Source organism: Pterocles gutturalis, unplaced genomic scaffold (genome assembly GCF_000699245.1).
Source record: "Pterocles gutturalis isolate BGI_N339 unplaced genomic scaffold, ASM69924v1 scaffold6496, whole genome shotgun sequence".
Classification (NCBI taxonomy): domain Eukaryota; kingdom Metazoa; phylum Chordata; class Aves; order Pterocliformes; family Pteroclidae; genus Pterocles; species Pterocles gutturalis.
In genome coordinates, this window is record NW_010097680.1 from 41731 (window position 1) to 56618 (window position 14888).

The 14888-nt window shown below is 43.6% G+C and overlaps 1 protein-coding gene across 1 annotated transcript in view; it reads right to left on the reverse strand.

Moving 5' to 3' along the window:
- PHACTR3 (phosphatase and actin regulator 3) overlaps positions 1–14888 on the reverse strand; it is a 51273-nt gene that overhangs the window by 7258 nt on the left and 29127 nt on the right. The window contains exon 8 of the mRNA XM_010082556.1: positions 2372–2427. Coding sequence (XP_010080858.1) covers positions 2372–2427 — 56 coding nt within the window. The remainder of the gene's footprint in view (positions 1–2371; positions 2428–14888) is intronic.

The following is a 14888-nucleotide window of genomic DNA, read 5'->3' on the forward strand; positions in this document are numbered from 1 at the left end:
AATGTGAATGGCAGCTATAACACAGGGGGAACACATGAACACCTGGGTCAGGATTTTAGTTCATATGCTTTTCGTGCATTGTGGTAAACCAGCAGTGTTTCTATAGTTACAGTAAAGGACTTAGAAGGTCAACAGAATTGTAAGAAAGTGTTGGCTTTAAGTTTGCTTTTTAAGCACTACTTTTATCTTAGAAACATCTCCCTAAGGGAGATAAGAAGTCACTTTTTCCGATCTTACTGAGATTCGTTTTAAAATAACAGAGTAGTTGCACTTAACGCTTGCAATATGCTTCTCATTTTGACCTAGTTGTACAAATGTGAATTATTAGTCTTTAAAATAGTTTTGAGGGCAGCATTGGTTTCATTAGCAGTGTGTATTATAAACATCAAAGATGTCAGGAAACTTACGATGCAACTGAACAAGCCCTTACAACCTGGAGGAGGTTGTAGTGATTTCACTGAAGGGCATTTACACTGCTACAGCTTTGCATGGCAGACCCAATCCAGGTGTTTTTAGAGTCCATGACAAGAATGTCGATACCCCTATTAATGAAAGGAGACTTTACTAATTTCAAAATTCACTCAAAACTGAGACTAGAGTTGTTGTATCTGTCCGGACTTTTAAGATTACAACTGGCACAGCTAAGTAGTGACCTTAGTTCTTTACAAGATACCTAGCTTTTTATATAATGAAGAGGTAAATAAAATAGAAGTGGTTCTGATCTCAGCTGAACCTGTATAAAGCCTGAGCAACTGAACTGAGGTCAATAAATTTGCTCCATGCTGCGAGCTCTTTAAATGAGATACAAATCTAGACCAGTATGTTTATCTGGCATTCAGGAAATATCTTTAATTCTGCTTTATCTTCTTTCTGCTTTATCTCTCCCTAAGCTCATTATATGAATGTATTCAAACTTTTTTATTATTAAAGCTGGTCAGTTTAACCCAGATTAAGGATGTAACGGGCACACTTCAAAAAGTAAACATAAAGGAAGAGATTTTTTTCAGTAGAGATCAGCCATTCCTTAGCCAGGAAAAAACCCAAAGAAACAGATTTCAGAGATGTTAGGTACTGACTCTTGAATGTCTGTCCCCAAGAATTTCAGACTCTTGGTTTATTGTTTTTTCTTGTCTCTTCTGGTAGATGAAGTTAGGCCAAGTTCATCCATTCACATTTGCAAAGAATGTATCCTTTTTCTCAGCTATGCAGGTGTTAGATACATCGAATTTTACTGTGTCCAATAGATGCATTGGAACAGCACTGAAAACACCTATAAATATAAGTTGACTGTGGAATGCCTTTGTGTTAAAACTGAAATGAACTTCAATAGCAAGAGCATAAGGTTTTTTCTATGTACTACTAAGAAAATTCTGAGACATTAAATTTTAGGTAACAAAATGTAGATAACTTTTTTCCTAGTGAATGACAATCACATTAATAATTAAATATGAATTAAATAGCATAGACAGCATTGCCTGTATGACATGAACTTATGTGGCTTTATGTTTCATGGTTGTTTAATAAGAAACAAACTATTGTTCACATCATTCTGGTTTTTGTCTTTCAACACTAAATGGACCATGAGAATAACAGAAGAAATATACTTTTCCTTCAAGGAGATGGCCTCCCCCTTTCTCCTGTCTGAGACCCATAATGAAGACAGTGTCAAAGCTCTCACATACCTTCCCCTAACTTAGAGGATTCCCAGCTCTTGTAAGGAAAGGGATTATGTTCATCACTTCTTTGATCCCCAGGTCAGAACACCAATCTTTAGGAATAGAGCTGCAAGTTTCTGGCTTGTGTTTATTTGAGAGATGTTGAGAACATTCCCCTGTGGCAGCATCTATAACAGGCCTGGAGCTCTCCCTCTAATAACTCTAATATCTCAGAATGATCTTTCTTTGACTTGTCTTTGGGAAGGTCTCTAATGACATGAGCAAATGTACTTGCCAGGAGTATCACACCTCTGCAAGGATGCCTTCTCCATGCCACTTTAGCCTTGGTGGTATTCAGTGTACGGTTTGTCATGACAGTCCATGTCTTGAAAAATGTCAGTCCAATTGTCATTGCACTGTGTGTGACACTAAGATTGTATTCCCCTCTTAGATAGCAGTGTAATCAGAATAAAAATTATTTGAAAGCCTAGATTTGAACAATTCATTCTTTTCTGTACTAAATTGCATGCCGTTATTAAGTTGTAAATTCTGATTCCTGCAGTAGTTGAAACACAGGACATGTGAAAAATCAAAACTTTTAGGTACAGAAAACAATCCCAGTGAATGCATTTGTCTATTAAAAATAATACGTTCTAGAAATGCAATCACTGGTTTCAACAAACACATATAAAGTACTTCAGGAAAAAAATACTCACGTTTAAGTATATTTCTTCTTTCTAGCTCCTCAACAGCAGGTCTTTGGCTGAGTCGCCTGCGGAAAAACACCAAAATCACATTTTGTACCATGCCTGTTCTTTGGAAAGTCTGCAGTATTCTGAGTTCTGGTTGGTGTTTTCCTCAGGGAGGGGACTACAAAATCCCTCTCCAGGACTCAGGAAGAAAAAAAATAAAAAAATACAAGAATCCAGGCACCAGAATGCTTTCTTATATTATTTTTCCCAAATGTCAGCAATGCAGGTAGAAGTTCTCCTCTAGTTTGCTCTGCTGTCAGTGAAACGCTTCCTCAGAACGTGCATCCTCTTCACCATACTTTCCAGACAGTCAGTTGGAACCAGTCCTTGCCAACAGTTAAATTCACTCTTGAGGGTGTATTTAAGGTGGTTATCAAATGAGTTGCACAGTGATCTTCTGTAGCTATCACTGCCTCTACCTTTTAATCTCCTGTAGCAGTGGGCTTCCTTTTTTTCTAGTAACACCAGTGGTGCATCCTGACAAAATGCAGACTTCCCAGAAATAAAGCTTTCCTGTGGTTTCCCGACTACACATCTAACAGACCAATCCAGCAGCTCTCCTCCTGCCTGCTGAATAAAATTCTGTGTGCTGCTCACAGCCTCATGCTGTCTGAACAGAGTGTCTTATGCAGCTTCACCTCCCCTTTTCAGTAGTGCTGCTTCGGGATTGACTCTTCAAATCATATGATCAGTGCCATAGTGATTTTATTCTGCATAGTAAATGAGGCTTCCCCACGAGACACTGCTAATATCTGCAGAGAATCTCAGGTAATTGAGCCCCTGCCCTAGGCAGGCACACATACATGCTGCATTCGCTAGCTTTCAAAAAATAATCCAGCAAGCAGATCGGAAAGAGTTTATGATGCTTTCTGGCTTGTGTTCTGGCAACATTACGGATTCTCACCGTCTCCTCTCCAGGAGATGCTGCCAAGCCAGAGATGAAGTTACAGAGACAAAGAAATACTCAAAGCAGGGACCACACTGCAAACCCCTGCTGCAGTAGCTTCCCCTATGCTGTGTACAGGAAATAAATGAATGATTATAAAGTGATGTTATAACAAGATCTGCATTTTATTAAATATACAAGAGATGAAAAAATGAAGTAACTGTTAACAGACTGTAACAGAACAGGTAAAAGTATCTGATTCTAATTTCTCCTTGTAAGCCTTACCAAATACATCTTCAAAATCAACTCTGTATTCATATGTTATCAGACCAACAGCCCAAAATATGAATGCAAGTCCTTATCCTTTTCAAATTACTTTCCCTGAGATCACTGGGAAACACTTTGGAACAGAAAAGCATCACAACTACTATACAAGATTCACACCAACAGAAAACTTAGATGATGAGCTCTTGTGCTTAGACCCTTACCTCCTCACTCAGTTTCCCTATAGGTCTCTGAAATGATAGAACTCTGGTTAGGTTTTGTTTGAAAGAGATTAATATGCATTTTATAATATAAATTGGGGAAGAATGACTTACTCGGAGAGCTTATCTGCAAATGAAAGGTCCACCCGACCTGCTGCTCACATGCCTCTCTCTCAAGCCATTCTTAATTACAGCCCTTCCAGGCAAGATTTATAGATTCTCCCAGAATCTGTACGTTAGATTTCAGAGGTCCCTTTTAAACTGGGGGATTAAAAGCCTAACAGAAATGATTAAAGCAGTATGAGAATGCATATGTATATGGATGCTCCGTATCTTTATATATATATATATAGTTATAATATGTGTGATTGTTAATTACTTCAAACCCTGTTTCCCTTTTGGCTTTGATAAATACACATTAGCTGCCCAGAGACAACGATGTATTTCTGTGCACACCCTCAGCTTTACCCACAACAGAAGGAAAAGGTGCAGATATACAGGCATATATACACACATCACATTTTTTTAACGAGTTTTTCAGAGACATGGACAGCACTTCCAAGCTCTTTGTCACAGTCACAAAACTAGATGTGGACTTTTCTTCAAAATAAAATTCTAACAGTATTTCAAGCATCTGGGGGTAGAGTGAAAACACCAAATACAGCGAGAGTCACGATCAGACAAGATGTGGCAATGCTACTGACACCTATGCTACCAAAGTGTAGGGACGCTTTGTTTCCATCATTTTTTCTGTTGAGGAGAAGCCTCTCACTGCCCAGAAACCTCTTTTGTTTGCTTTCTCCGCTGTGAGAGCTGTACTGCACGGTGGCTGGGCTCCGGGTGAAGGAGAAATGACGCAAGTTGGTGAAGATGAAGGACTCCAGGTGCCTCCACCAAGGGCTGCTGATGGTAACGAGGGGAAGCAGCTCTGAGCCCAGCCCAGCCGGGCAAGCGAGGGCCAGGGGCCACGCATCTCCGAGCTGCGGTGGAGTAAATCAGGACGTGAGAGGTGCTTTCTGCAGGAAGGTCATTCCTATGTCTGGAGAGGAGCGTGCCTGCTCACAGAGTGTGCTGCCTTGCCTGATCAGCCACCATAGCAAGAAACTAGTAGCTGGTGCTGTATCTATTATGTGCGCAGAGCCCGTCCTGCCTTGAGTTGCTCAGCTGCTTTGGGAGGAGGGAGCCTCATCACCCCCCCGGGGCTCTAAGCAGCCCCAGCTGCACACTGTTTCCTCAGAAGGGGACTCGCAGTCCCCCTGGTCCCACCAGCCTCCCTCAAAACTCGCCCGCAGCTGGGCTCAGAGCGAGGTAAGGCCAAACACATTTCTGAGGGCTCCCTCCATCAAAAACGCACCACCCTCTTGAAGGGAGCTTTTAAGCAAGAAACTGTTTTAGGTGAGTTTGTGTCTCTGCTTGGGTGAGCTGTTCTCTGGGCACCGTGGAGCTCTGTGCGCTTTCCTGAGCAACAAGTGCTCCATTTTGGAGATTTATTGCATGTATTTCTCTGAAGCTGATAAATGTGAAGTCCTGCTTCTGACGGAACCAGGAAATGCTCCCTGCGTGTTGAGCATGTTTCCTCAGAAGGTGGCTGTCCACTGTGGCCTCAGAAACGCCACCACACCTCAGGGGAAGGCGGCCTGGGGAAATGGCGGCTGGCTCCCTCACACTGCCGTAAGCGAGGCCTGAGAGACTAAGGGTCTGGAGAGGGAATGCTCAGATCTCCTCTGTTAAAAGGAAACAAACTTCAGCTGAATAATGGATACCAGCCATCGCAGCCGTGGAGCTGGTGTGTGTGATCCCAGGGGATGAAGCAGACATGTGCCACAAAGGAGCCTTTGTGAGGGCTGAGAAGGGAACCCTCAGTGGGCTGTGGGTGATCTCCACAGAAAGGACTTTGCATTGCAGACCTGCAGGCCGTTTTGAAGCAAAGTAGCGTCCTGGCTCATTCACTGCGGGTTCAGCAAAGTTCCTGCACCTGAGGGTGGGTGGCTGCAGGTCTCCACCCCGGGGCCAGCCTGAGCCCAGCCTGGGTGCCCTCCTGCCCGGCCATGCTGCTCTGCAGCCCTGGCTGGAGGAGCCTTTGGAGCTCTGAGGCAGGCAGGAGGCTCCAGCACTGCTGCAATATGTATGTGGACGTGGCTGTGGCTGGGTGAGTCCTGTGCTGTTTCTGTTATTTTTTCACCTGGGGACTCACAGCCCCACATGGGACTCAGTGAGGTGACCATAAGCTCCGCTTCTGTTGTGTTGCAGTAATGGTTTCTTTTCAGTTGATTTAAACTTAGATACCTGTTTCTTGCTTTTGGGAAAAGCATCTAATTAATGCTGTTGTGTTCTTGGGTGGTATTAAAATCCAGGTTTGGGTATTTTTGTGGTGTTTCCTGAGGCAGTAGTGCTCCCTTTGAGCACCTCTGCAGGGCCAGCTGTTTTTGGAAGGGTCTTGTAACTTTCTTGAAAACTCTCAAGTAACTCACAGGCAAGTCCTATCTCTGTCCAGATCCCCCATGGTGTAAATGCATGGTGTAAATGGACTAACATTGATAATGCTGCAGTGTCATGTTAAGAGTATCCACTCCAGGAATTTGTTTCCCTATTAGCATAAACTAAGGAGTGCCAAGAGCAGAAGTAAGTGGAGCTGAACTGGCAGCACCTCAGTCGAGGTGACTGCAGCTGCCTCAGGGACACTGAGCAGACCTGGAGGCACGAATGTTGCTTCCCTGTGAATGATGTTTGTATTACAGTTTAGACAGCGTTTGCTTTACATGTGTCAGTGATGCACCAAGTCTGGACAGAGACCAAACTCTGAATGTTTTCTCATAATGCTAAAGCAGTCACCATACGCTGGGGAGGGACACACAATGCTACACAGACAGCTATTTCTTGAGAAAAATAACAAAAATTTTGTGTTATTTTTGTTCTGTGCAAAGTGAGCATAAACCTTCAAGCACCAGGTGTTCTTCATCTGTTTGAAGTTTGGAAAGTGTTCTGGGGGTATTTTCACATTACCTATAGAATGTTTTGTCCGGTAATTTGGGGTCAGAAAGATAACTGGATGAATTTATATATTGCCATCTCTCAGAAGCCAAAGACTTTGCTGGCTCCCATGTGCTCTGCTCTCTGAGGGTGAGAGGAGCAGGTCGTTGCAGGTTAGCTCAGTCACCTGTGGTTCATCCCCAGAGCACCCTGTGGGTGCGTCCATGTGTGTTCTTGGTCTCAAAGTACCTCGGTGCTGAGAGTCTGCACATGGCCTCAGGATTGTTTTCTCCATGCCATGTGCACATGGGAATACTGTGACATCCATGAGTGCTCCATGCTGGCACTGAGAGGGGCAATAAATCTATGTACCTATGGGTGTTTCCCTAGACTACAGGTACGGTGTATAATTGTAGCAAAATTGGCCTCCCAGGGAGATAACAAGTAGTGCCCCTACCAGCCCGATGGGTGGGGATGTCTCTGTTGGCTGGTCTGGTGGAGTGGGCTGCAGCCCTTCGCCGCAAGAGTCCAATGTGTGGTTCTGGTAACTAACATATTCAACACATGCGCAAGTGCAGATGCTGGAGTCGGCTTCAAGGGGAAAGCCGCTAATTGCTCGTCCCCTCTGGAGCAAGGTCACATGGTCGTGAGCCCAACGACTCTCACATGTGCCTGCAACTGCTGATCAGTGGATCAATATTTACTTCACGCAGTCAGATTGTCTCCTTCACATTCAAGGGAATTAATGTCTTGGGACCAGCGTTACCCCAGGGTTGGTAGCATTGGACTGTTACAGGTGACTCTGAGTCCTCAGCAGTCTGAGGATTTGCGTGTCGTTCAGATCCCAGGGTCTGCTATCAGATGGGCAATGCATCAATATGTCTTACAAGTAGGAGACGCTGCCAAGTTCTGCGTCCTCATGGGTAACCTTCGCAGTGTCTGCTTTGTCCATTGTGGGAACTGCATCTCAGCAAAGCCTCAGCAAGCTGCGGGCTTGCGGGTATGGGCACAGGATAGGTGATGACAAATTTGGAACAGGTACAGCCCACCTGTGTGTGTATGTGGCTATGCTGACTGCCCGCACCTCAGACAGTCCTTCCCTTCTAGCTCCTCTTACTACCCTGCAGTCTCACCTGCCTGGCAGAGCCTAGCAAGCGTTCAGAATCCAGGGCAAAAAAGCTCATGTCCTTGGTTCATGGGATTTCTTAATCTGTCCCCAAAATGTGTTCCTTTGTTTCCTTCATGAACTTTAACACTGAAATATATTTTTGCACAGAGTCTGTTGCACAGTATCTGTACGTATGATTATCATAAAACTGGATTTCTTTCGGATTTGTAGCTGAAGCCAAAAGACATACTTTGGAATCCTGTTTCTGCTCTTGGTTAGGTCCATGTGATTCTGATAATCTTCTACAAAGGGGGGGGGGGGGGGGAGGGAGCTCGGCAGCAGGGGGGGGGGGGGGGGAGTGGATGACTTGGACACGTGCATGTGCCTGTGGACTGACAAGTGAGCAATCAATCCAGCCTTCGGCAAGCGAGCTGTGCCCAGCAGCAATTGCATTGATTGTTGCTTGTGACAGGTAGTTTTGCAGACAGGGCTGGGAAGGGGAGGGGTGAGGAGGATTGCTCCCACAAGAGAGCTCTAGTCCAGGCAAAGGGAGGAGAAATGGGAGCACCCTGTGCTTGCTTCTCATAAAGCAGCTGGTGTCTCCTGCTCACCAAGAGGCAAAGTCTCTGCCTCTTAAATTGGCATCTCTATTACTAGATCATCGTGTTCAATTCGACAAGAAGTTTATTTTCATCCTTCCTATAAGTAGCTGTGAAGACAATGTGTGCCAGCGCTTTGAGTCACCCACGCACTGCACTGTGGCAGTGCAGTACTGCTTGCAATGTACAGTTACAGGTATTAGTAAACCCTTGGTAGGAAGGACTTGCCTTTTACAGTCTGTACAAAATTAGAAGGCAATCACTGAGACAGAAACTTGTTTTTACCCCAAGGTAATTCTGGAGCATGTAAGAAGTGGTGTCTGAGTGACGTGTCAGCATTTCCCTTAACAGGATAAGAGCAGTTGCTGCTGTTCTGTGACAGTAAGAGGCTGAAGAGCCGTACGAAAAGGGTTAGTTGGTATGGTAGGTTCTGCGACTTAAATGCAACTTTACTGCTTTAAAATTGTCCAATATTTGTGTCTATAGTCCTTCATAATCTGTTTTTTGCACCCAAATAAGTAAACTGCCTTTAGTGTCTAGTAGGATAAATAACGGGGCCATAAATGTTGCCTTAATTACGTATCTTATTCATTTGTTTGGCCTTCAGTTCTGTCTGGATTTTCAAGGCTGCAAATCAGCAAGTTTAGTTAATTATGTTGTCACTCATCTCCCAGGCAATTTCAGTTGTCCATCATTATAATTTCTCATTGCACGGCTTATATCACAGAAGTTCAGTTTTCAGTTGGAATAAAAACTACATATTTGCCCAGTATGACCCTTGTATCACAACCCACTGTCCCTGAACAACCCACGTCCTCGTGACAGGTTTGCTATTGCATAGTGTTATTTAGTGATAAGCACTGTGTGGGCTGAAATACACCAATGGAGCCAGGATCTAATTATGTGAAAGGATTCAGATGGAGAAGGCTTTACGGTAATCGCTGTTTTCACCACCTGTGAAAGTCACGCTGCATTTGACCTTTGGTTTCATAGTTTTCTCAGTGTGTGAGGAAGAAAGGCCAGACACAGCTGGAGAGCAGAGCCTGTCTCTCAGTTCAAAGCCGTGCTGCAAATTTCAGTGAAGATGCTGAGCACCCTTCTGTCACGTTGAGAGGGCTTTTTCTTTCATACCTCTCTCAACATGCAGTTAAGGACTCTTAGAGGATGTTGTGGCATATTCCAGGACCAACCTAACATAAGGGTTTTCTTTTTCAGTTGAGCCAGGACAGAAGAACTAATGTGCCTGCATTAGGGTGTAAATGGAATAGCTGCTTATTTCAGAACAGGACCCCTCTGCTCTCCCTTACATCTGCTCCCCCGCTCCGTGATTTAGCAGAGCCGCTCGATAGTGGATCTGTCCTGTTTGTAACAGAATTACAATATTTAGTAATTAGAGTGACAAAACTACAACTGATTAGTCAGCCAAAGACATGCTCTGAGCCTGTAGCTTGAGTGTTTCTTTTGGTAGCAATGTCAGTGCGAGCAGCACTACTGCTTGCTTGTGCTTCTGCTTTGCCTTGCAGCTGCGCAAAGAACTGGTCTGGGAAATACATTCAAGCTAAAAATAGTTCAGCAAGAAAAACTGCTGAAAGAACACGCTCTTCAAACAGCAGTGCAAGAGCTGCAGACTCCCAGTGCAACTCCTCCACTGAAGGCTGGTGGGGGCTCAAGGCTGTGTATTAAAATGGAAGACCCTTCAACATACAACTGAAACCACATGCTGGTCATGGTCTGGGTCACACTGTGCGGGTCTCTGAAAATGGTGAATAATGTTTCTATGCAAAGCGGTAGATATTTTTTTTTTTTCCCGCTGAAGCAGGAGTATAACTCTGGAGCCCTCTGTTCTCATTGAAAAAAATAAAAAAGCAATGTTACATGTCTCAGATTTGGGCAAATTGAGAACATTGTGGGTTTGATGCTTCAGGACAAGCAAACAAAAGGAATCATATAGTCTGGAGGCTCATGACTCAACTTCCCGGACAGCCAGGAATGCAATTTCAGCCACCACAATCAGAGGGAACAGGGACAGGAGGACAGGAAGACATGTCAGTCGGGACTGTAGCGCAAGCTATGTTTCAGAGTCCATCAAATAGAGGTACAGTACATGCATGGAAGTGTCCCAAAATGTCCCAAATTCAGCTAGGATGCTCACTGTTGTACAGCTAGTGTTAAGATCCTCCAATACTGTCCACTTAACTTACAAACAGATGCCACAGCAATGAACAACTGTGGGATTTGGGTCACTGGAAGAAACCACAGCTGGATTTGCAGAGAGCAGACAAAGAAATACTGGTATGCATAGCTTGTCAGCCTGCCCCTCATTTAATGCAAAATGATTTGAGAATGGCCATTCTTGCCGTGCATACAAGCTGCTGAGAACATTCCCATGCAGTGTGAGCTCTGGAGCATACACTGCTCTGTTCCCTGTAACCTGTGTTTGTATATAAAGGATGCTTTGGCGATCTGCAAAGTCTGTGAAGTGACAGATAAACATCTGCAGGCATATTTGCCATTGCAGGCATTGCATAAAGCAAGAGCAAGGATTTACCCCAGAGCTGGTGGTACCAAGCTGTGTGAGCCTACTAACCCAGCAGCTTCAAACTGTAAGAGAGAGCATGCCAGTGCGCTTTGCAAACTGGTTGTGGTGTCAGGCTTTATGCCAAGGGACATCTTCCTTAATTGCTGAAGTAAATCAAGGAAAATGCAGTGCTCTCCTGGCTTTGTGTAATCCCTAAGGGAAAAAAAACCCCTAAATGACAGCAATTCCTAGAGTTGCAAATGCTTCTGGGATAGACAGTCTGTGCTGGGACCACGTGTGTGACTGCACACCTGCTAGCAAACTGCAGGAATCTCTCTGGGAACGCTCTCCCTGGCAACACAAGTACTTCTTAGTTCTCGCCTGTCACTCACACACACAGCATCTCCAAAAGGATGGGATATCCCTGCCTTCAGATAGTACAACAGATGGTGATATGCTATTTTCTGTTTCTCTCATGCACACTAGTGTTAGCCCAGCATTTGTCTGCACAGAGCTAGGCCAACAGCTTGCCCTCATGCTGTCATTAACCAAGGCTGGCCAGAGCCACGCAGCCTTTGCCCACTGCATGCTCTGAATCCTGCTTCTTTACTACATTCCCATTTATTTTATTTTAATCTTTTGCTTTTTTCCAAAATTTCTCTTGAGGTTATCTGTTGATTTTCAATGCAAAGAGTGTTCCCACTATCAGCATGCAGAGTGAAATGAGAAATTCCATTCATAACTCAAAGATGTGGCCCAAGCACTCTGTCCCATGGTCACAACGACAGGTATAATAATCTGTTTTGTAGTTATTTCACCAGCAGATCTCATAGCACTCTGCAAAGCCAGTCTCTATGATTATCTCTACAGAATAGGAAAATATGGCAGAGTGTCTTGTCTGGAAAACAAGACTCTCAGACTGTCCAGGGATTTATTCACTTCCCACTGTGAATGGTACTACAGTGATTTTTGTTGTTGTTGTTTTTCTTTGTTTTTAAGTTGAGCTGTATGAGGAGTATGACTTGTCACTTGATGCTGCAAAGCGTGACACTGAGTATTACAGAAAGGCTAACTTACATGAAAATGCAGAGAGGATTTTAATTTTAAAATGTTGTCCTCATATTCTGTCTGCTTTTCCCCAAAGCTTTTTGGGACTCTTCTTAGTTCTGTTTAGGATCTTGTGTTTAGTTATGGTGGTGTAAATCCAAATAGAGGTTGCTGGCAAATTTCAGTCAGGACAGAAAATTCTGAGCTTTTGAAATCTGGATTCCTCAATTGAATAAAATGTCAGAATTTAATTATCTAACATTTCCTGTTGAGCTGAGCATTTAGTTTTGACATTACTGCTGTGATTTGTTGTGGTACAACATACACTGTCATTTACTGTCAAAGTGCAAGGCTGCAACAGAAAACCTGTGTGAGGTCTCCATGCTCTTGGAAAATGATTCCGTTTTACCACACTCGTGTCTCCTTAGAATTGCTTTCTGCCTGCTGAGTGACTGCTAGGATGGGGGCAAGCTAAGCAGGGCAATGGACGGTGGCAGAGATACCAAGCTAGAACAGGCCTTGCCTCTCTGCAGATGACCTCCTCGTACACTGCTTTTCTCGCCTTTTGTAGCATGTTTTTTTCATTGCAGCTGATGCATAGGAAGTCACAGGTAATACAGCATTTGAGTGCTGGGCCTCTCATCTACTGGAAGGTCCCTGCTAACCCTGAGCTTCCTGCTCCGATCATCCTTGTAGACCTAAGCTTGGTATTTACACACACCTACCATCCTCTGTTATCTTTGTCCTTTATGTTGTAAACAGGGTGCAAAAAGATTTCTTTAAACCTAATGGCATGATGCCTATAAATACAACTTTCCTTAGCACATTAGTACTGGTTTGTTTAACCTTTTCTTGAGAAGGAGGATTTTTCCCTCTGTTGGGTGGTATTTGGAAGTACTTGTAGCTGCTCCCTGTGATGATAATAATAGTAAGGCTGCAGTGTAGCCTGGCCAGAACATGGCTTTTGCAGACACCTGCAAATTAGCCCCATCTCTTTGCAGTTGACAGCTGCTGTGTGGAGAGACTGTTGTGAGATCCCGGCTCTTTTTTTTTTAACATGATTTCGGAAAAACTAATGAAGTATTAATTCATTCTGAATTTAATTTGCTTAATGAACGTGATCATCTCAAGCAAGCGACAATGGCTGTTGATCTGTGAGCCATGCAGTCTTGATTTTTTTGTTGGTTTTTTTTTTTTTTCAACAATGAGGCACTTATGTTTTTATTCTGGTGTTTGTTTCTTGGTATTTGGTATAGTTTTAACAAAACAAAACAACTGTCACATCTGTGTGCACTAATGGACTAACTAGATTGAAGTAACCTGTTCCTAATGGGATTTAAGACTCGGATTTTTACCAATACAAGCAGGTGTGTTTCCTGGTTGCCTTGATCAGTCCTCTGCATACGTGGACTTTGAACAGAAGGAGGTCCTCAGCCTCCAAAGGTGTTGTCTATTTCATTTCTCTGACTAAGTACTTGAGCGTGGATTGATAAATCTGGGACTCCTTTTTTGTCTTGGTGTGTTACATGTGACAGCTGAAGAAAAAGACAGAAAATGAGAGTGCTTTCCAGGACAAAAACACTCTCCAGAGTGTGGAGAGTTCAAGGACTGAAGGAAACTTGCCATGCTCTGTTTGACTCAAGAAGCTCCCAAGTTACACAAATAGACAGGAAAACCCCACAAGACCTGATTATACAGCTGCAGGTTGCCAGGTGGGCACAGCCAATAACATCAAAAAGATTTAGCTACAACTACATTTTAATAATTGATATGACTGTACAATATTTATTAAGTAATGTTTGATTAAAAACTATGACCTTCTGTTCTGACCTGTTTTCTCTCCTCTCCCCTCCCTATTTTCTATATTTTCTAAATATTTATTTCCTTCATTTTTCACACACCCTCCCCCCCCACCTTCTCTAAGGTTGTTTCAAAAAGGTAGAAGCTGTGCTAGACTGACCCAGTTTTTCTATATGAAAGTGGCAAGCCCAAGCCTCTGATTCCTGGGAGGAATTAAAATCTTGAATGAATCAGGCTACAGAAGTTGTGCTCAGAGCCACAGGAGGAGGAAACTGTAGTAACTCTAACTGTATTTGGAGGGCCAGCAACTGCACTGTATGAATTGCAGTTTCCTTGGATCACATGTGGTGAGCTGGTTCTTGGAAGAGAGTCCAAAAACATGTTCGAGTTCTTCACGCAAAGGTGCGGATGACTCATCTGACAACACTGCCCCATAAATCAGCGCTAACATGCTGCTGTGGTACCCAGTCTGAAAGCCACACTACGGATTTTGTGGGAGGATTGAATTCTATCTGCTTCGGCTCTCTGCAGGCAATTCACAGCAGCAGTTCGGGTGAAACTCATTTATATCCAGTCTGCATATAAAGTTGGCTAGGTGTAAAAGTGTGGTTGTGGGGGAGAACCAACACAAACCAAAACTACCCCGTCTCTCTTTTGTTCATATACACTTTTAAGTGGCAAATCTGAAATTGGGTATGTTAAAATTGGAAAACATGCAGCCAAATCCCCGTCTGGCTGAGCTTTTGCTTATACTGGTCTGAACTCTTTCAGATACATACTGTCCATGCCATCTTCTTCTGTTTCAGCTACAGGGAAGTGTTTGGCATTAAGTGCATTAAATATTTTTCCTGAATTTCATGAACAGGTTTAAAACAGAAAACCTAGTCCTAAATACTCTCAGCAACACAGCAACCATCCCTACAAACGGTGAGGGCTGCCACTGTGAATGCCTGAATCACAGCTTAACCCTTGGGTTATCAGTAGCTCGCAACTGCTGCAGCACCTTGTCTTGGTCAGGTTTCTGTATTAAAATTGCACAAATGGCTGTGACAACCAGAGTAGATTACC